Genomic DNA, 21,865 nt, shown 5'->3' with positions numbered 1-21,865 from the left:
CAGGAGTACAGAGGCTGCAGCTGATCTGAGAGGGGAGGCATGAGGGCAGAGTGAGGAGCTAGCACCCCTGGGGAGCCACAGTGCAGAACTGTGTTAGAAGCCGCAAGGAGAGACACTTACTGCTGTGGAGCACACGTTGCACTTCTCTTTGGTTGCACATGCTTATGTTACTGAAAACGGAGCTTTTATTCACACTAATCAGGAATGAAGAGTGTAGTGTGCTCTGCATATCTGTGCACATGTATCCTGTTCTCCCTACATTGACTATGAATATCACTAGGACATTCATCTTCCTAAGTGAGCAGTGTTTCATATTTTTTCTGTAGTTTTCTTTCTAGCATTCCTTAGAAGTGCTGCACACGGTCCCACCAGCATTACGAGTTCTACAAAACATATCTTGCTCCTTGCAGAAGACCATTCTGCAGACCCTGCTGACACTCAGGATCACATCTGAGTTCCTTGTGGAGCCTTTCGTGCTCTGCCCTGGCCAGCTCAGCCCCTGGCTTCTGGCAGACTTCACATTCTGGGATCCTGGAGTGTGGAAGGAAGATTCAGCAGTTCACTGTCCTGCTCATGCCGTGGTGCATCTGCTGAGCTCCCTCACCGTGGAGACCTCTTCCTGATGCCCTTCTCTCTGTCAGCCAGCCACACCCTCACTCTCTCTTTAGGATTTTTCTCCAGTGTTGTTACTCCTGAGGCCCAGAGACCTCTCCAGGCATCCAGAGACCTCATCCAGACCATCTCCAGGGAACTGCTGGGCTCCTTCCCGCTCCATGTTGAAGACCGAGCAGGCCGTTAGCATCTGTGTACTCCCATCTTGGTCCTGTCTGGGATCCTGTCTCCTGCCTGTCAGGGGACACCTGTGTGTCTCTGGCTCCATGCCCGACCTCATTCACTCTCAGGAGCTGCCAGCCTGGTGATGCTTACCTTGTGCTCCGCTTCTTTCCAGGGAAGCAGTTCAAGTGCACGGTGTGTGACTATACGGCGGCCCAGAAGCCACAGCTGCTGCGGCACATGGAGCAGCACGCTTCCTTCAAGGTAGGGCACCTGGGAGGCAGAGGCAGAGGTGGAGGCCTGGCCAATGACATGTTACCTGTGGATGATGCCTTCACTTGCAGGCTCGTCGCCAGTACGCGTGGAGTCTCAGGGTGTGCTCTCTCTCTCTCTCTCTCTCTCTCTCTCATGTGCTCTTTTCAGAAGCACAGCTTTTCTCTGTACTTTGGAAACCAAGTCCATGAACAGTGGGGAAGAAGACACAGACAGAAGACAAGGCATGCTCTTACCCACGAAACAGAGTGATAAAACAAAGACTGTGAGCTCTGGCACATATACTTGTGCCTTTAGATGACTACAAGCGAATCACCTGGTAGAACAAGTGTGACAAAGTATGAGGGCAGGAAGTAGTTTCCAGGTGCCTGGCAGGTGGCAGGAGCTCAGGAGATGGTGGCTTGTCTGTGTCTTCTTAATAACTATTAAGTCGTATTTCTTTAATATAGCTGATGGTTTTTGTTTAACATTGTCTATGGTACAGTTATAGAGCACAAGAACTTTGGACCAGCATATTAATCTATACAAGTTTTTGCTCACTTCAGGGCCATTCTGACCCTAACATTGCTGCTGTTGCTTATGTGGGAATGTGAAAATGGCTCTATAATGTCTCTGGAACTGGTCTTTACCTCAAAGCTTGCACTGAGTCATCTCATAGGTGCTGGCATTGTACCATGAGCCCCACAGCCATGGACCCCAGTCTCCCCACACTCCATCCTGGAAGGACTGCAGCCTGAATCCAGAGGTCTTCTGCATGACACCTACTATGTACTTAATTAAAATGAAGAGCTTTATTTTACATCTCACAGGGACACGATGCGTTTCTTTGGGAAACCAAACTTTCTTGGACTTAGTGCACTTATCATGCTTGAGAGCAGAAAACTAAGGCAACTGTTGCTTTATAGATGAGAAACTTAGGCCCATTGGGAAGTTTTAGGCAACGCCAGCTCTTGTGGGGCTTTGCGTCCCTGTGCTGTTTGCAATGTGGACGGTTCCTGTTCCCTTCTAGTCAGGCACAGCTGAAGCTGTCTTTGGTCCTGAAACCTTCAGTTTTGGGTGCAGAGGAGATGGAGGGGGGGATCACGTGGTTAAGTATCATTGATGCGTATTTACCTTCTTTTTCCTGCTGTCATGCCGCGTCTGGAGCTGCTGCTCTGAGCCGGCCCCTGGGTCACAGCCCTCCAGTGGGTCTGGGCTCCCTCCCTACTGAGTGGTGCCCCAGCTGGGAATGAGGGGCCACAGTGAGGAGTACTAAAGCCAACCTTGGCCTCTCATCACTCTCCTCCTATGCCAGTTGGTTAGGCATTGTTTCTCAGGTAATTGGGACTGGCAGCCACATGAAGAACTTTCCACGCCCGACACGCTCGTTTTGACAGTAGCAATTACACTTTCCTCGTCATCCCTGTATTGGCTTCCTCTTGCTATAATGACTACCACCAAGATAAACATAAACTATATTTGCTAACCTTCAGCTCCCTAATTCTGAAAAGTCTAACATGAGTTCTGCTAGAGTAAAATCAAGGTGTTGTCTGGGTTGTGTTTCCTTTCAGAGGCTCCAGGCGTAACTCAAGGCCTCACCTGTCCTGCTTCCAAGGGCCGTTGGCAGCCCTTGGCTTTTGGCCCCTCCCTCTCTTTCAGAGCCAGCGTCCCATGTTGCATCACGTCTTCCACTCTTCTACTTGGAGGGGCTCTTGGGACAATACTGGATCCACCTGGATAACCCACAAAATGCTCTCACCTGTGGTCACATGACTCATTCCGCCTGCATTCTTAATCCCTTTTTGTCTCTTAGAATAAAATGGATATAGGGTCTAGTGCTTAGGAGATAGACATCTTTGGAGAGGAATTATTCTGCTAGTATATCTCACTGTTTTTTTGTTTTGTTTTTGCTTTCACATCTCCTGATAGTAGAACATTTTTACTGATATTAGAAAGTTCATAATGTACACACACACACACACACACACACACACACACATACCAATGGCACACCTTCCAAAGAAATTGTTTATCTTTTTTTTTTTTAACCAATCTCATTTTTGGCTTTAGAATCTTGGGTAGATATCAACTAAAGCTGTTGAGTAAGCTTGCAAGATGAAGCCAGTTTGTTTTTCTAGAGGTAGATATGTATCTTACAGTAGATGGTTTATGGCAGGAAACATGGAAATAGACAAATTCCTATACTTTAAAATATGGCATGTGGGGCTGGGAAGGTGGCTCAGTGGTAGAGCGCTTGCCTTGCATGCTTGACGCCCTGGGTTCGATTCCTCAGCACCACATAAGCAAAAAGAAAAAAGCCGGAAGTGGTGCTGTGGCTCAAGTGGTAGAGTGCTAGCCTTGAGCTGAAGAGCTGAGGGATAGCGTCCAGGCCCAGAGTTCAGGCCCATGACTGGACCAAAAAAAAAATATGGCATGTTTTCTACTTATGTAGTTATTTAGTGTTCACTAAGATTCTAAAAATGCTTACAGAACCCTTACCTTGCAAAATGTTTTTTTAATGTGGCTTAAGTCTTATAGCAAATGGACATCGTGTGTGTGTGTGTGTGTGTGTGTGTGTGTGTGTGTGTGTGTGTGTGTGTGTGTGTGTGTGTGTGTGTGTGTGTGTATCCAGGCTTGAACTCAGGGCCTGGGCATTGTCTCTTAGCTTTTTTGCTCAGGGCTGGTGTTCTACTACTTGAGCCACTTCCAGAGTTTTACTTGTTCATTGGAGATAGAGTCTCATAGACTTTTCTGGCCAGGCTGTCCTCAAACCTTGATTCTCAAATCTCAGCCTTCTGATTAGCTAGGATTACAGACATATGAGCCTATCCAGAACACATGGTACTCTTGACCTTAATTAACAGTGAATATACTTGCTTGTGATGTATGTGATGGACTGCTGGCTAAGCCCAGACATCTCTAAATAAGTGGGGGTTCCTTCCATTTATCAGCCTAGCCTACCTTGCTTTCTTGCTGAAATTAAGCCCACACATTGCCATGTTAGACAGTATGGCTAGTAAGCAGGATTCACCTTGTGGATCTCTTAATAAATATTCTCAGTGACAAGGCTGGCCAATCCAGCTAGCAATCACCTTGCATCTGTATCATAAATGACTATTTTAAAATAAAGTTGATCTTTTCATTTGAAGATAATGCTTCATTTTTTTTGCTAGCATTGCATGTATCATTGCACACTATGTGTTAGAGGTACATGTTTAATGGAGTCATATTACCTGCAAAGTTGGATTTCACAAAGTAGTTGTGCAGTATTCTTGTTGGGGAGGATGATACAGAGAGAATGAGAGAGAGCAAGAGCAAGAGAGCAGGGGAGAGAGGGAGAGGAAGAAGAGGAAGAGGAGAAGGTACAAGATAGGTGTGGTGGGAGGAAGGGAGGAGGAGGAGGAAAGAGAAGCAATGGATGAAAGTCAGAGGAAGGTGAGATTGGGCTTCAATCACAGCCTTGAAGTAGTTCTTTAGACTTGCCCTTCTAGCTGATCTGGGTCACTTTGCCTCTGTGGATTACTTGCAAACTTGATAGATTATCTCATTCATTCCAGGAAACTATGCTCTTAGTGTATCTGTTAGATATCAAAACATGGATATGATATTTTAAGATACTTTTAAAATTAAAAACATTAAGCAGCTAGAATAATTCTTATTTTCCTGTAATACTGGCCTTTTGATCCTTGCCTTATTTTTATGAATGGTTATTTTATAAAGGCAAGAATATAAAAGGAATAGATTATAAAGAAGGGAGCTAGCTCTGGGTACATGACAGAATGCCCCACTTCACTTACAAAAGAATCAGAAAAACCACACTAGTTTATGATTTTTTCACTTAGCTCGGTAAATGGTCCAGAGTCTGAGAGGCCTATTGCTCCACTGGAGGTCATAAGAAGACAGTAGAGCTGATACATTGTGGATGCAGTGAGAGTGGCCGTGACCCCGGTGGTCGGTTTGCAGAATCTGTCAAAGCTGCAAATGCATGTGCTCTGACTCATCATTGCCATTTGTACAGATTGATCTCCTGCAGATGAACTTGCAGGCTGAAAAAGCTGTAGCTATGCAAAGTAACAACGGAATTTTGTTTTGGTTACTCATGAAAATGTCTGCACATAGGGCAAGTATTGAATAGACAGTAGGATATCCAAGCCACCAAATCTTCTGTAGCTACAAGGTTCCAGGAGTTCTCTGTTACTTGTGTTGAATGATATAATGACATGCAAAACGAAGGTTATAAAAGACCCAAACTATATCTACATTACCATATTTGCTTCAAGTCTTCTATAAGAGTACATGCAGAAATGATAAGTCAGGTGAGGATAGCAACTGAGTTGTTGGGAGGAAAGGACTATAGTAAGACTTGCTTCTGTATCTGATTTTTAAATTATGTGAGTAGAATGCTTTATCTACTTAATACGTTTAATTAAAAAGCAGCAATGATTTGTAATTACAAATGACAGTCTAGAAACTACCCCACATTGAAAACAGTGGTAAATTGCATTTTGGAATGCTATTGAGATTCTATTTGGTATTCTCATATTTGGTCCAAATTTTAAGTCTCAGAGCAATGAGGTCTCATAGCAAAGCCCAGGATTTAGAATCCTCTTGACTGTGCCACTTGTAGGCTATGAATTTAATTTTTTTTCAGTCATTGCTGGTATGCTACCACTTAAGCCACCCTCTCACTCCATAATTTAACTTTTTTTTATTATAGCCTTTATTGTCTGTAAAATGAGAGTGATCTCTGTTCCCATATGTTGGAGGTATTAAATGAAGCAATGTAATTTTTATGCAAAGATGGTGTGGCACCTGCTACCTGTTGGTTGGCTATTTCTTCTTCCTAATTTTGTGGAAATGACTCCAGTTTCCCAGAAGAACTAAAGTGAGGTTAAGCCCAGTCTGATCACGTTCATATTATTTGAGTAAAACTAAATTGTGTTTAATCTCATCATAGGTGTCAGGCTTTCTTTTTCATATGCTTTTTGGGCCTGCTGTTCTTTTTCTTTTTGCTGTTACTGCCAAGGTAGTGGTGGGCTTTCCTCCATCCACTTGCTGAAGTCCTTAACAACGAAGCATGGAGGAGGGAGGCTCTGTGCCAGGAATAACAGGCTGACAACAGTTTCTCTTCCACAGGCAGTGCTTGTCCCTTTCTGGAATTAGTTTACTTAGGCTTTGCATCTCTTTAGTAATCAGATGGATTTTTTTTTTTTAAAACAAGTTCTGCCTGTATGGGAACCATGGGCACTTGTGGTTTTCTGTAGCTTAAGTGGAAGCACAAATACTCCCTGGGATTCATGCCTTCCACGATGCCTTCCACGATGCCTGCAGAGTGAAGAGCTCCTGCCTGTTCCTAGCAAGCCTCTCCTGGCTACACTGACACGGGGGGGGGGGGGAGAGAAGGATTTTACCAGAAGCAGGTGACTGAGGCAGCAGCTTGTCCATGTGGACACAGATCTCCTGGAGAGTGCCCTGGAAGCTCTCTGGGAAGGGTTTTGTCCACACAGCATTTGTAGGGCAGGGAGGACCACAGAGTGCCTGTAGAACCAGCCCCAGCTTGTGGTTGGAGGAAGCTCCATGCTTAGAGCACAAGCCTGCCTTCTCTTGCCATTAGATGCCATGTCTATAGTCAGATTATCACAGAATCTGTGACAATCACTCACTACCTCCATGACCTTAAGCAAGTCCCCTACATCTGTGTCTCCCCTGTCATGCCTCACCTTTCTGTGCATGGAGATTATGAATAAAGACATTTACCGCATGCTTCTCAATGTCAGTTCCCTGCAGCTCCATCTGGTTTTGCTGCTTCTTCCTCATAGTTACTGATTTGATGCTTGCACTCAACGTGGAGGACCTTTAATCAGGTGAACCTTCTGTGTAGAGGTCTGGTAATGTGTGCCTTCTGACAGTGTCCATCTCTTCTCAGCAGCCCTGCCCCTTCCCCCTGTAGCTGCTGCCCATGCAACTCTACTGCTCTGACCAGGGGTTTCACTCTGCATGCACCTCTCTTGTCACCCATCTCTCTTGTCACTGTTTATGCACGTTTTTTATTGCAGCAGAACACGCCACAAGTGCCCAGTGCGGCAGGGACTATGGAGGTGGGCTGTCCTTTGTGCAGCTCCAGTGGCTCTGACGGCTTCCTGACTTGCGGAGGCTGAGTCAGAAATGTGTGTGTGAATGTGCAAGTCTGAAAAAGGGAAAAAAATAGCACTGTGAAATCAGCAGGTTTTGTTACCTGTGCCTTTTAGGAACCGTTCAGGGTGACTTAATGCCGAAGCTTCCTTCTTGCCTTAGCTTTCTCTCTTCCTGACAGAGTGGCTGTCCCGGACACTCAGAAAATAGCTCCACTCCATCCTCTGAGGCAGAGGCTGCCCTGCTCTCTGTGGCCGGAAAACCCTTAGGTATGATGAGTTAAGAAGCCAGGCAGGAACCTCATTCTGAAATGCTCTGTTAAATTTGACATGTATCTATACACAGTTGAATCTTCAAAAAATTGGCTATGAAGCTTAAGGAATGTATTATGTCTCACAGTTTAAGATTTGTGTAGCTACAGTGGTTTACCTATTGAGAGGTAAAGGAGATTTTAATCTCTGATTTTACTATCATGGAAGGACTTTTCCTAAGTATTCCATGTGGAACAACATAATTCACTATTTTAAAAGACAAAATAATCATGGGTTGGTAACTCAGTCCTGTAATCCTAGCTACTCTGTAGGCTGAGTTCTGAGGATCAAGTTCAAAGCCAGCCTGAGCAGGAAAGTCTGTGAGACTCTTATCTTCAATCAAGCACCAAAAAGCAGGAAATGGAGCTATGATTCAAGTGGTAGAACACCAGCCTTGAGTTTAAAAAAAAGAAATCTCAGGCCCTGAGTTCAAATCCCAATATCAGCACAAAACAAAACAAAAAAGCAGAAAAAGACCAAGTACAGGTAAAGTACTAAATACTCATTTGGCATATGAGATGTTTGCTCTCTGGCTCAACACACTTTCCCTGGGTACCAGGTACTGCGTTGGGCAAGGGACTTTCAAGGGGAAGCCAGGCCTGTTGTTTGCCAGGCTTATAGTTCTGGGCAGCCAATGGGCATAAAACAGTAATAGCAAATGTATTATACAGCAAAGTTATGCAGCAAGGACTATATTCCTGTCTTTTAGCTCCATAAGCTTTTAAACTTTGTTTTAATTGAGTTAATAAAATAGCCTGTTGTATCAATCCCTAGCTTGAAAGTTCTGTATTGAGTGATCCCCACAAAGTGAAGGAAGTTATTGTGATGTCTTGCTCTATCATCCATGATAATGAAATGAGTCCCAAAGGCCTTCATAATGTATTTGTGTGAAGTGGATCTATGTAGAAAAGTCCAGATATCTGAGCATGTAGAATATCTGCATGCTAAAGGGAACTGAAATGGGATGAATTTGGAATGAGGCCAGCCAAGGATGTGGCTGGAGAAATAATTCACTCCTAGTTTTTCAGGGAGTGGACATTAGGAGGTGATCTCAAATAAGAACACCAAGAAGGCACACAGCATAACCAGTTCAGGTTAATAGCTTGCGTGTCTACCACGCAACCTGTGGAGGCAGCTGCTTGTGAGGGTACTGGGCTCATGTTTACATCACAGCTTCTCCCGCTGTCTGCAGATAGTTTCTTCTGCCCATGCAGAAGAGCTACCACAGGAGTGTTTCCACACCTCCCACAGGAGATGGGGAATTGGCACAGTGATCAGGTGAGCTGAGGAGCCTGTGCTTGACACCACTGCAGGCGTTTTGTATGCATTCTTCAGCTTGCCCTGAAAAACCCGACAAGGTTGGTACCAGAGCCCCTACTTTACAGATGAGTAAACTAAGGCCCAGAATGTAGTTAGGTAGCATCTTCAGGAATAGTACAGTTTTCAAGTGACAGTACTGTGACTTCGATTCATGCCTTTGTTAACCGTAACTTTCTGTTTAGTACTTTCCCTCATTTTGTCCAAAACCCAGGGACATTTTGATTCTCTTGTTCTTTTCTTCCCTTCCACTGCTTTGATTATATAAGCCCACAGTTGTGTGTATAGCTATTAAAACTCAAGCAAAACCTTGGAGCCTAATGCTGACTCAGGCAGACAGTTTCCAAGTTCAGTAGCAATCACTGAACCCAGGGGCAGAGAGAGACAAGAGAAGTGTGAGCTTTGTGCTTGTGTTTGTTTTGCTTTTCAACCCTGAATTTGCAGGGCAATGGAGAGCCTGAGTTTGCATGTCTCTCTGGTTTCCTTTGAGCGTAGGTGTGGGTGTGTGGGGAAAGGTGATGGGGGGGGTCAGAAGGGGCCTTTGCTTAAATTGCTTTCAACTGAAATCTCCTGCTAAAACCTTGGTTGTGCCATCTTCCTTTTTGCTTTATATTTCCAATGTGGCTGTAGGCCAGAATGGAAAGCATAGTTTTTATGTTAAACTTAAATCCTGTCCACCGAAGAAGATGAGGTATATTCTTTGAAAATATTACATTTTTGACAGTACCAGTGATAAAAAAAATCAATAATCAGAGAACACTAAAGAGTCTTCTAAGCTCTTGCACAGAAAGCAATTAGTGGGGATTGATTTACTGTTATTTATTGTGATAAGATAATTGCCTCAACACAAGCCAGTTTTGAACTTGCGGTACCCCCTGGATTTAAAACATTTATTCTTTTAAATTGTTTAATTTGTCTCTGGCCTTATTTTTAAACCAGGATAGCTCTGTGCTTCTTAAATGATGTGAAGACCAGCTTTTTCTTTCTTTCTGGATCTTCACCTTGGGCTTGGTTTTGTTCTCATTGTGGTCAGCCCTGGTGCTCCGTCCCAACATGGCTTCAAGATTTGTAATCATGAAACTTTTCTCCCCTGGCTGGATGGGCCTTGACCTTGAGCGACCCAGCTCTCAGGTGTGCTCACAATACAGGGCAACATTTGGGCATGCAAAAAACAAACTGCCCTCATCATACTTGGCCATTGGTACAAGGAGAAGGGAATGCCTGGTAGTCTCCCCCGCTATTGGTATCCTGTCATTTCAGCATTAGCAGACATCTTTGAATGGTAGCTATCAGGAACATGAGTGCAGGGAAATTGCTTCCCTTCTTGTGCTTTTCTTGGTGGCACGTCTTTTGGGGTCTGCTTCTGCCTCTGTTCTTGCCCATCTCTGTGATGGGCAGGACATCACTCAACTCTCTGTGTACCTGTGATTTGAGGTGGGCAGGGGGCGCCACTCCCTGTGGTGATTCCTTGTGTTGCAGTTGCTTGAAGCCCTCCCCCCTTTCTCTCCCACCCTCCCCCCATATTGAGCTCAGGCCAGAGGAGGAGGAAGAGGAGTGTGGCAGTGGATCTTGGTTCTTTTTCTCACACCATAGGCACACTTCTGTCTTCTGTGTGGTTCACTCCTCACTCCGGACTTGCAGGCCTCTGTTGAAGAGACTCTTCGGCAGTCCTAGCTTTGGGTGTCTGCTGTGGATCTATGAGTCTTTTCTGTCTCACTCTGTCTCATCATCCAGAACATTCTAGGTCACAGACTTTACACAGTGACCCTGTACAGGTCAGTGTGAGACTTGAAGCTTAGATGTTCAGTTCGATGAAATTTCTCCAAGTCCAGTGTCTCTTGATGACCTTACTAATGAATAGAAGGTTACTGTGGCAGTCTACCAACCAAGGGTTTTGTTTTTGCATGCTTTGCTCTGCGAGTACTCAGTCCCAGCAGAGGCCCAGACATGGCTCCACTCCTCAGGAAGCTCCTTCCAGAGAATTTGTTCCCCAGAATGCTAGCTCTGAGGATGCCAGCAGCCATGATGTGGAGGCAACGAACCCCGTGTGCTCCAGAACTCCAGTACCTCCCCTGCAACCCTTGCCTCCATGCCTGCCAGAACTTACTCTCAGCTTTTGGCAAATACTGTTAGGAGAGAGTTCAAAAGCTGAGGGGATGTAGTGTAAGGAGCATGCGCTCACATTCGTCACTGAGGGGCTCTGGTCCCACACATAGGTCCTGTGCAGATCCCACACATGGCGCCCTGTCTGCCTCAGCCTCCACCCCTGCCCAGCGTGGGCCTGGCAGCACCTGACTGCATCATCCCCAGCTCACTGCACTTGCGCCTGCCCGCTCCCTGCTCTGCTCTGTTCCACACGCCACGGCTGCTCTCACCTCCTTCAGGCCTTTGTTAGCCACATCCTGCTCATTTGTGATGCTAGGGTAGGACATGAGCTCTGTGAGGTATAGTGTTTTGTTTATGGTCTGCTGTCAGCACTTCATTGGGAAGGAATGAGTAAGGGGGTAGGCTGCACCACTTCAGGGCCAGAGATCTCTCACAGCTGACTTCTAGATGGAGGTGCAGTGTCCAGGCTTTGGAGCCACAAGGATTCCACACATCATCTGTTATGGATCCTGCTGGGTTCTTCGTGCATTCTCAGTTCATGAGGGGTCTTGAGCCCTTGGTTCCCCCTCAGCCGGGAGGGTATAGTGTGGTTAAAATGAGATTTAGAAGTGAGACACTGTTTCCTAGTGTGACCAGTCAGCTTCCTGGGTTCTTAGGATTCTTTAAATGCATCTGATGCTGTGCATCGGGCTGTGGCTGGTGCCAAAGATCGAAGAGACTCAGCCAGCCCACAGGACCTGTCTGTCAGCAAAGAGCAGGTTTTAATTCTGTAAATGTATCATTTTGCTACGCCTGCTTCATTATTGTAGTACATTTAAGGAATCTCTGTGGAGATTCTTGTAAAAGGGCTTATACATAGTCTGTTATTGGAGGCTTTCTTTGAAAAGCTGTGGAAATGTAGCCATAATTGATCTTGGGTTTTGCAGTAATGTTAACCCTATCTGGCCTGTAGGATTTGGAGGTGGTGGTTTGTGGGTAGTGGGTAGTCGAGACGGGCTGTACCAAGCAGATGCCCTAAGCTGGAATAGGGAAGTAGGGGTAAAGGGGGCTCAGCATCAGACAACAGGTGCCAGAAGAACCACTGTGCAAACAGTAGCCTGCTGTTGATGCTCTGACCCAAAGCCATCCGGAAAACAGAACACAGAAGGAGAGGGAAAGTTGAAGAAGTCACCCAGCTAGTCCATCTGCAGGAGACAGTTTTCTTGGAGATCAGAGATCTCCTTCCCAGGGAAGGAGAGTGGGATGTCAGCATGAGAGTCTATCAAAGTCAGCTCACACCCTGGGACAAGCCTCCTGCCCCAGTGACCGCTCTCGTTGCTGCAAACATACCATGAACCTGGTCACACTACAAGTACAAGGTGTACTCTGTGTTCCGTTTCTTTTGCACAAAAGCTCTGTGTCTGAGCTGTCAGTGACAGTAGTTTAATGAGCCTCCCGCGTAGACTGCTGTTTGCATTCTCCCTAATCCCTACAATAAGATGATCAGCTCTGCCCATAGCCACAGAAGCTTTCATGTGGCTGAACCTAGATGGAGTCCATGTTTATCTGACACCAGAAACACCTGCCAGTGATGGGTTGTGAAAAATGTCTGGGATCACAGACCTCTCTTTGCAAATAGTGGGCAGCACATCCCAGAAGCACCTGTGTTGACTGCCTTGTTCCAGAAATAAGGCCCAGGTGAGACCTCAGTTTGCAGAGCTGTCACTTTCCAGGCTCTGATTAGATGAAATTGCCCCTGAAGTTTCAATAGTAACTGAATTACGTCTGGGAGGGAGATGAGTTCTCACAACTGTGGGGTCCCCTTTCCATCTGCACCCTCCTCAGGGTGAGTCGGTACTGCCTTGCACTTTACGGGGATTGATGCCGACCTCAGACACTAATGAAAAAGACTCCATCTTCCTGCCAGGCTTCCTTAGCTGCAGAAGCACTGCCGTAAATCTTACAGGTGTCTCAGGGGACCATCCTCCTCCGGGGACTTGATTTACACCAGCCAATGCCAGAGTGACAGTGAATCTCTCTGCCAGCCTGCCACTCTGGCCGCATCCTCCTTTTTGGACATTTTGGATTCTGGTGGAAATGTTAGAACTCACGTAATGGAATCAGCAGTTTTCATTATACAGATGAAAGAAAACAACCTAAAATTCCCTTAGGGTGGCCAGGTATTTGTTACTGGTGCCAGCCTTGTTAATGGTGACTACACTCAGGCTGTCTGAACTCCTTAAAACCTGGGGAGGGGTCTGTTTCATACAGGGCTCCATTTAGTAGTCATCCTTTTTTTGTCTCCTCCTCTTTTCTTCTTATTATGAAATAGAATGATATCAGAATATTTTTATATAATACGAACATATGGAATAAAGATTGATTAGTAAGCAAATGAATGTCTAACCACCACCCAGATAAACACTACCGCCAGTCATCAGACTCCTCCTAGACACACCTTTCTTCCCCTATCCTGACTTCCCTAAGAATTGCTTTCTTATTTTCTTTATGGTCTATCTGCCATGTTTGTATGTATAAGGAAAGTCATTCAGTGTTGTGTGTTTTTGAACAACTTAATTATATACATGGACTTATGTATGGATATATTGTGGTTTGTATATTTATTTATTTTTTTTCGGTCGTGGGGCTTGAACTCTGGGCTTGGGCGCTATTCCTGCATTCTTCAGCACAAGGCAAGTGCTCTACCACTTGAGCCACAGTTCCACTTCCAGTTTTCTAGTGGTTTATTGGAGATAAGAGTCTCACGGACTTTCTTGCCCGAGCTGCTTTGAACCGTGATCCTCAGATCTCAGCCTCCTGAGTAGCTAGGATTACAGGTATGAGCCACCGGTGCCTGGCTTTGTATATTCATTTAGAACTTTGCCTTATTACTTACCTTGTATTGGTAACACTGGCCCCTGCTTTTACATGTGGCTCTACTTGTTTTGTTTTCTTTTTTGTTTTTTTTTTGTTGGTGGTAGGGCTTGAACTCTGGACCTGGGCGCTGTCCCTTAAGTCTTCAGCTCAAGGCTAGAACTCTACCACTTGAGCCACAGTGCCACTGGGTTTCTGGTGGTTAATTGGGAATAAAAGTCTCACGGACTTTCCTGTCCGGGCTGGCTTTGAACTATAATCCTCAGATCTCATCCTTCTGAGTAGCTAGGATTACAGGCATGAGCCACTGGCTTCTTTGCATTACTGCATTCTGCAACACACAATGTATTTATTTCTATCCCCTCCATTGCTGCTTGATGATTGGGCTCTTGCTATGTGTTGCTTTCCTGAGCTCTGTAGCAAAGAGGCTCTGTACACATCTTAGGGTGCTGCAGCCCCAGCTTCTCGGGGCAGGCACACTCCCAGAGGTGTACACTGGGATACACCAGCTTTCCCAGATGGTGCCTGCTGCTTTCCGGAGTGGTTGCACCCATTTGTAGCTGAGCACAGGGGCCTCTGTTGGCCCAGATCTTTCTGTGAGCATTCTTAGCACCTGTCTGGTGAGCATGTGTTCTGTGGCCTGTGTGGTTTTGTTTCCATTCATTATTCTATTGGCATTATCCATTTCCATGTTACTGTGTGCCCCATGCTCTCTCATGAGCAGCTAAAGAGGTAGACATCTCTTCTACATTTCATTTTTGCCTGATAAAACTAAAACTTGGAGGTTAGAGGCATGATTCAGGTGGTAGAGCACCAGCAAATAAATGAAAGCATGAAACATCAAGATTGAGTTCTGGTCTCAGTCAAAATAAAAACAAAACCCCAAACCCTAAAACTTGGTTTTTGTCCTTTGTAAGTTCTGTGGAGATTGTTATTTTTCTTGTTGCTGCAGTTTGCTTTCTACTGTTTCCTTCCTGTCTTTTCATTATAACAGATCCACTCTGAGAAAGACTGTGGTGATAATGACATATAAAAATTATGTTTATTATGCATATTATGCATATTATGTACCAGGTGCTTTACATGGAGCATCTTATTTTGACCTTACTGCAGGGTTTTAAGTCATCTTACATATGAAAAGACTGTGGCGTAGGAAGAGTTTAGAAGCTTTTGCATGGTACTGTGGTTCAGTGATGCATGGAACTTGATCCTGCGATGTCTTTGGAACCTCTTGGCTTTTATACTACAACATCATCTACCCATCCTTCCCTCCTTCCTTCCTCCCTTCCTTCCTTCCTTCCTTCCTTCCATTTTTTTTTGTGGGTCATGGGACTTGAACTCTGGTCCTGGGTGCTGTCCCTGAGCTCTTCAGCCCAAGGAGAGCACTCTACCACTTGAGCCACAGCACCACTTCCAGTTTTCTGGTGGTTAATTGGAGAGAAGAGTCTCATGGGGACTTTCCTCTCTGGTTGGCTTTGAACCTTGATGCTCAGATTTCAGCCTTCTGTGTAGCTAGGATTACAGGTGTGAGCCATCAGCACCTGGCCTACAACATTATTTTTCTTAAGTGGTGTATCTTTTAAACTCTTGTCTAATCCAACACATACTCCATTTTCTTGCCTTTGTGCAGGATGATGTGAACTTCGAATTCCTTGAGAACATTTATTTAGCTGGAGTTATTCATTGCTATTCTTGAACTTGGTCAAAGGCGTTAGAATCACCTCAACACGTGTCTAAAGATCAGCGTTTGCTCTTGCACACATTTCAACTGTTCTGACCTTGGGAAGGTTATATAACGTCTTTAAATTCAGCTTCCCTGTCTGGAATGAGAAGTATCTCAGGTCTTGCAAGATTGTTGTCAGGCCAAGAAATCTTGACTAGGAAGCACCTCTTGTGTCTCTTGTACTACTGATACCTGCGCATGGTGGGGCCTGGCAGTCCTCAAGGCTCCGGAGTGTAACTTTGTCAGGGACTCAGGTACAGTGGCAAAGCCACTAAGCAGGGAGGGCAGGGGACATTGTGAAACGGCTCAGAATGGAGGCAAGGGTGGAGGCTGGAGAAGAGAGCAAGGCGAAGGAGTGTGGACTTTCTTTCTTTTTTTGGGGGGGGGGTCTGGTCGTGGGGCCTGAACTCTGGGCCTGGGCACTGTCCTTCAGCTCTTCAGCTCAAGGCTAGCACTCTACCACTTGAGCCATAGCACCACTTCCAGCTTTTTTATTTTCTGCTTATGTGGTGCTGAGGAATCAAACCCAGGGCCTCATGCATGCAAGGCAAGCGCTCTACCACTGAGCCACCTTCCCAGCCCAGTGTGGACTTTCTTTTAGGAATATCCTAGGAAAGATACCGAGGTTGCGGCATGGATAGCAGGCAGGGACAGCAATGGACGCGTGCAGTAGGTGGCTGTTTATTAATCTGATGAAGAAGTCATGGTCGTCTCCAGGTTGTGGCTGAAAGGAGTGGTGGACCAACGATCTGTTTCGAAGCTAGAGTTGTTCATCTGGAACAAAGCTAAGGTCTCACCCTGGTCTTATTTCCAGAATAAGACAGTGGACACACGCGCTTCTGGGAAGGGCTCTCCACTCTTTTTTTAAAAATTTATTTATTTATTTTATTGTGAAAATACTGTACAGAGGGGTTACACTTACATGGAAAAGATGACGAGCACATTTCTTATCCAGAGTTGTTGCCTCCACTCTTTCACAAAGAGAGGTTTGCTTGCACAGCCTGCATATCTTCCTTGTAACTCTTGGCTGAATTTTGGCCTGAAATCTCAGAATAAATAACCTCCCCTTTGAGCTCTAGTGTCAGTTGTTGTTTGCAAGTATCTGATTTAGAAACCAAGTTTTATGATTCAGTTTGCCTGCACAGCATTTAATCTTTGGAGTTGATATTTCAGTCCCCAAACTCACATCTATTGAGGAAGTCACAGACCTGCTTTTTGTCATGGATGTTGGGGTCAGAGAGCAGTGCCTGACTCACGGCAGAAGGTCAGCAGATAGATGCTTTGGAGATGAAATCTCACGACTCTTGGGGCTAGTCAGTCCCGGCTTACAGCTGCCATTGGCTGTCTCCAGCGCCTGTGGTCTTCCTGGTAGACCGAGGCAGTGCCTCTCCTAAATACCTGTGTGGCTCTGTGATCACAGTTCAGAAGGGAGGTGAGGGTTGATTCCACAGAGATTGCAGGGGTGTGAGGGAGTAGGAGCAAGACCCAGGAAGGAAGGGAAGGAGGTCTTCCTCATTCCCAGCCCTGTGAGCAGTGCCAGGGCTGCTGAGGCACCCCAGCAAAGCTGAGCAAAGCTATACTGCCCGGTGTGGGAATGGTGACTTTTCCTTCCTTCCTGTCAGTCTTCCTGATTACATTTTAGTCACATCTGCTTTCCTGCTGCTCCTTAAGACAGCCTCTTATATTGAAGTTTCGTTGCATCCCATTAATTAAGCTTCATCCTTTTGCAGATTATGAACCTGAGTTCAGCCAGTGAGAGCAGAGGGACAGGGCCTGCTGGGTTAGGGACAAAAAGAGAGCAGCCTGCCTGCTCTGTGTCATATATACAGATATATGTAATGTATACTATATATAGTATATATAACTAAAACAATATAGTATAATACATATTTATGTAACATATACTACATAGTATATATAATTAAAATAATATAGTATAATACATATATATGAATCATCTTTAAGTAGTTGTACAAAGGAGTTGCCATTCAACAAAGCGGTTTAAGAACATGGTGCATCAGTATTTCTACCCACCCCTCCCAACCCACCCCCTTCCCTCTCTTTTCATAATTTTTTCGGATATGTGTTGAAAATTTTTGCTGTTTCACAAAGAAGTTTGTGGATGGGATGCTTCTTAATCTGTGCCGTCCTTCAATATTTCACTCCTCTTTGGCCCACCTCTTCGCTTGTTTTCCTCAGTTCTGTGGTAGACACAATGCAGCCTTACCAGCGTTTACCCCTCTCACCCTTGCGTTTGTCTTCCCCTCTCCCCTCGGTCCCACCCCCTCTTGCAGATACCCATTTCCTGGTACTTATTTTATTGGGCTTTGACTTAGCGTTTCTAAAGAAATAAACTGTTTGAGCTCTCCATAGTCTGTTGTACTTCAGTTAATTTATTTGTAGCCACTTGCATACCACTCAGTATGTTTATTTATGGATTTATAGGCACATTCCAGCTACCACAAATGATGGAATCCGTGTAACCTTATTTTTCTGGGTCTGACCTATTTCACTTAATGTAATTTTTCCAGGTCTTTCCATCTCCATATGAATGGTACAGTATCATTCTTTGTAATGGATGAGTAAAATTCCAGGATATATATATATATATATATATATATATATATGTGTGTGTGTGTGTATATATATTACATTTTCTTTTTTTCAGTTGAGTAATGTATATATGCATATATTATTATTGTAAAGGTGATAGACAGAGGAGTTTTAGTTACATAGGTCAGGTAATGAGTACATTTTTTTTGACAGTATCATCTCTTCCCTCCTTTCCTCCCAGTTTTTCCCTCCTGACCCCCTTCTCCCACAAGTTGTATAATTTCAACGTAGTGTCTAGTGAGTGTCATTGCTGAATTACTTCACCCTTTGTCCCACCATTTCTGTGTTCCCCCTTAAACTCCCCCAAACAGATAAACTTACATCTAAGACAAAAGGTTCAGAAATCAAAAATAGTGACATTCATTGATCCACTCATCCACCAAGGAGCATCTGGGCTGATTCCATATCCTGGCTATGGTAGACAAGGATGCCACTAACCTAGTATGGTGGTGACTTTAGTGTACCCTTGTTTGTGCTTGCTTGGATAAATGCCCACGAGCGAGATTGCCGGGTCGTAGGGAAGTTCAACATTGAGTTTCTTGCAGAACCCCCATATTGCTTTCCAGAGTGATCAGACAAGCTTCCATCCACCAGTGGTGTAATACAGTTCCCTTATGGGTACATCCTCGTCATCATCTGTTATGTTGGTTTTCTTGATAAGGCCATTCTAACTGGAGTGAGGTGGAGTACTAGAGCTACTCTGTCTCTTGCTTGCTGGTGGCACACAGCCTTGTGCAAAAGTAAAAGCTTTGTCTTGCTGAGTACCTTTCGAGTTGGTGTCCCTTCCTTCTTACAGGACACGCCAACATCCTGAGCCAGTCTTAATGCCTCAGTGCTGTGGAAGCTGGGCTACTGCACACACCCTCCAGGGAGGAAAGGCAGCTCCATGCTGGGCAGCCTTCAGTCTTTTAAGAGCGGAGGGCTTTAAAATTTTTTAAATGATCTGTGTGTAGTTGTACAAGCAGTGTCAGCTCAGCGCGAGTCTGTGAGTACAGCGCATCTTGGTCAGTGGCACTCCTGTCATCATCATCTGGCTCTGTTCTCACAAATGTGAGCACTTAACTTGGCCTACCTTTCCTTTCTCCATTTGTCTGCCCCTCCTCCTGGACCTCATCCTCCCCAACAATACATTCCAGCTTCCTGGTATTCATTTTGTTAAACTGTAATTTAATGGACTCCTCCCATACTTTAGTTAACATGTTTTTGCATATGTGCGTATGACCCTGTATCTGTTTACTTATATGTATATTTATTTTAGATTGAACTTCCACATTCAAGAGAAAGCATGCAACCTTTGTCTCGCTTGACTTATTTCACTTCCAGAATTTTCTCCAGGTCCACCTATAGGATTTTGGTGGAAATGGGCAGCTCAGAGACAGATTTCTCATGTGGCCTCATCTGTACACGCTCCTGCGCACATGCTCACATCTTGGCCATCTTTCTCCTCATTAGCAATTCTGCCCAAGAGGAGACATAGTGAATAAAAAGGTGCTGAAACTCATGAGGCAATTTATCTCCTTTGTCACAGGAAGGATGGAGTTGGCGCTCCAGTGAGCCTGACGTTGGGGTGGCAGGACCATTCTTACGTCATTGCCCTGGTCTTCCTGCCCTCCCTGCCTGCTGCCCGCCCCATGTGGGCAGTATAACATTTCCTAAATTTTCTTTTTGATTTCTCTGTAAATGTTAACATTCCAAAAATAAGGATGTCATAATATTTGCTTATTTAGAGATAAGAGCTCTTCAACATGGTTTAAATGGTTTAGCTTTTATTTTAGCAATAATCCTATGTTGGGATTTTAGACCTTTTGTTCTCTGTTTGGGTGATATCTGCAAACCCTTTACTAATTTCCTTTAATAAACCCTTGTGATGCTGCCCTCCAGTGCTGTGGTGAAGGACTTCACGGAGGAGTGTAGCTCTGTGCGGCAGCCAGCACAGAGCATCCTGGGCCTCAAATGTGGTCTTTATGTAGGGTGTTTCCTGGGTTGCTTCAGAGGTGGTGCACATGGCTGCCTTCCCTGTTTGTTTCTCTCCCAGGCCGGCCCTGCTGTGGATCCTCCTTATAGAATGGGAATTACCTTAGAAGGGTGGTAGGGCAGTTCTGTGAAGGAAGTCTTGGGACTTGGTCAGTGGTTCAGTTGTAGAAGAGATGCAACCCATGGAGACAGCCAACTTTCTGTCTCTGAGCAATTAGCAGAGAGAGATGACTAAAGCCATGTTGATCTGTTGAGGGACCACTTGAGAGGGTTCTGGGTGCTCCCCCCCCATTCCTCAAGACTTACCTTTCTGTCTCCTTGTCCCCTCAGCCTTTCCGCTGTGCTCATTGTCATTACTCATGCAACATCTCTGGCTCGCTGAAGCGGCACTACAACAGGAAGCACCCCAATGAGGAGTACGTCAACGTGGGCAGCGGGGAGCTGGTGGCTGAGGCACTCATCCAGCAAGGTAGGTGGGGCAGCGGGCGCTGCTCTGTCTCAGGCCCTCCCCTCCCCCCGCCAAGCAGAGCTGCTGCCACCTTAAGGTTCAGTCTAGTGGGTGAGCCTTGCATGTCAGTATTGTCCTCCCCTCCCCCTTACACCTGTCTTCCAGCACACGTGTTGCCGGTTAATATTACGACAGCCTCAATGGGAATCCAAGGCAACAGCAGCACAGAGTTCCTCACAAAGTCTCCAACTGCCCAGCAGTGTACATTTTTCAGTACAATTGCACATAGCCTTTGAGTAGAAGAGAGTGTCATTTAATTTTTTAAAATTCAACCTTGATTGACAGAAACATTGTCTTTTCTATAGTGTCTTTCTAACTTACTTTTTTTTTTTGGTATCAGTCTGGAACTTGAACTCACAGCCTAGATGCTGTCCACTGCCACTTCTTGCTTTTTATTTTTTATTTTTTGGTAGTTAATCGGAGGTAAGAGTCTCATGAGCTTTCCTGCCCAAGCCAGCTTTGAAATTATGATACTTAGATCTCAGCTTGCTGAGTAGCTAGGATAACAGGCCTGAGCCACCATTGCCCGGTCTAACTTTTACAGGCTGTCTGCAATACAATATCAAATATAAATACTTTATATAACACTTCTATTGTGGAGCATGTTAGGGTTTCTAGATTTTTATCTTTTCTGCAACTATAATTATGCTATTGTAAAAATTTATTTCAACTACAATAATGCTGTTGTAAACATATTTGAGGGGAGTATTCCAACAGACTAACTCCTTTGGACAATTAACACAGTTTAACGAAATGAATACCAGGAAGCGGAGACCTATGTTGTCTGTGAGGGTGAAGTGAAGAGGAGGAAGGCAAACCAATGGAGAAGGGAAGGGTGGGCGGCAGGTACCATCGCAATATTCAATGTGCATATGTGAAAGTGGAGCCAGGTAGATGGGTGGGATTGGGAGAGATGGTGGGGGCAGGGGGGGAGGAGGGGAGATGCAGGGGTGACATTGGTCAAGACACATTATACTCAAAAGCTGATATGTTGAATTGAAACCCCTTATATGACTACTTAAAGATGATAAAAAGTCATATTTGCAGATGAGCATTTTTAGGGTTACACACAGATTACTTATTCCTCCTGAAAAGGAAATACATTTTAGAACATTTAAAGTAATGAGAGTTGATAAAAACCCTGATTAGTGGGGCTGGGAAGGTGGCTCAGTGGTAGAGCGCTTGCCTTGCATGCCTGAGGCCCTGCGATTCCTCAGCACCACATAAGCAAAAAGAAAAAAGCTGGAAGTGGCGCTGTGGCTCAAGTGGTAGAGTGCTAGCCTTGAGCTGAAGAGCTGAGGG

General features: G+C 45.1%; 1 protein-coding gene across 1 annotated transcript in view; it reads left to right on the top strand.

The window, feature by feature from the left end:
- Positions 1-21,865, top strand: part of Zfat (zinc finger and AT hook domain containing) — a 128,179-nt gene that overhangs the window by 70,086 nt on the left and 36,228 nt on the right. The window contains exons 10-11 of the mRNA XM_013025216.1: positions 950-1,038; positions 20,386-20,524. Of these exons, the coding sequence (XP_012880670.1) occupies positions 950-1,038; positions 20,386-20,524 (228 nt within the window). The remainder of the gene's footprint in view (positions 1-949; positions 1,039-20,385; positions 20,525-21,865) is intronic.

The sequence above is a fragment of the Dipodomys ordii genome, unplaced genomic scaffold, assembly GCF_000151885.1.
Source record: "Dipodomys ordii isolate 6190 unplaced genomic scaffold, Dord_2.0 Scaffold82, whole genome shotgun sequence".
In the NCBI taxonomy this organism is placed as follows: Eukaryota; Metazoa; Chordata; class Mammalia; order Rodentia; family Heteromyidae; genus Dipodomys; species Dipodomys ordii.
The sequence above is the reverse complement of the archived record's forward strand: the minus strand, read 5'-3'. Positions and strand labels throughout refer to the sequence as shown.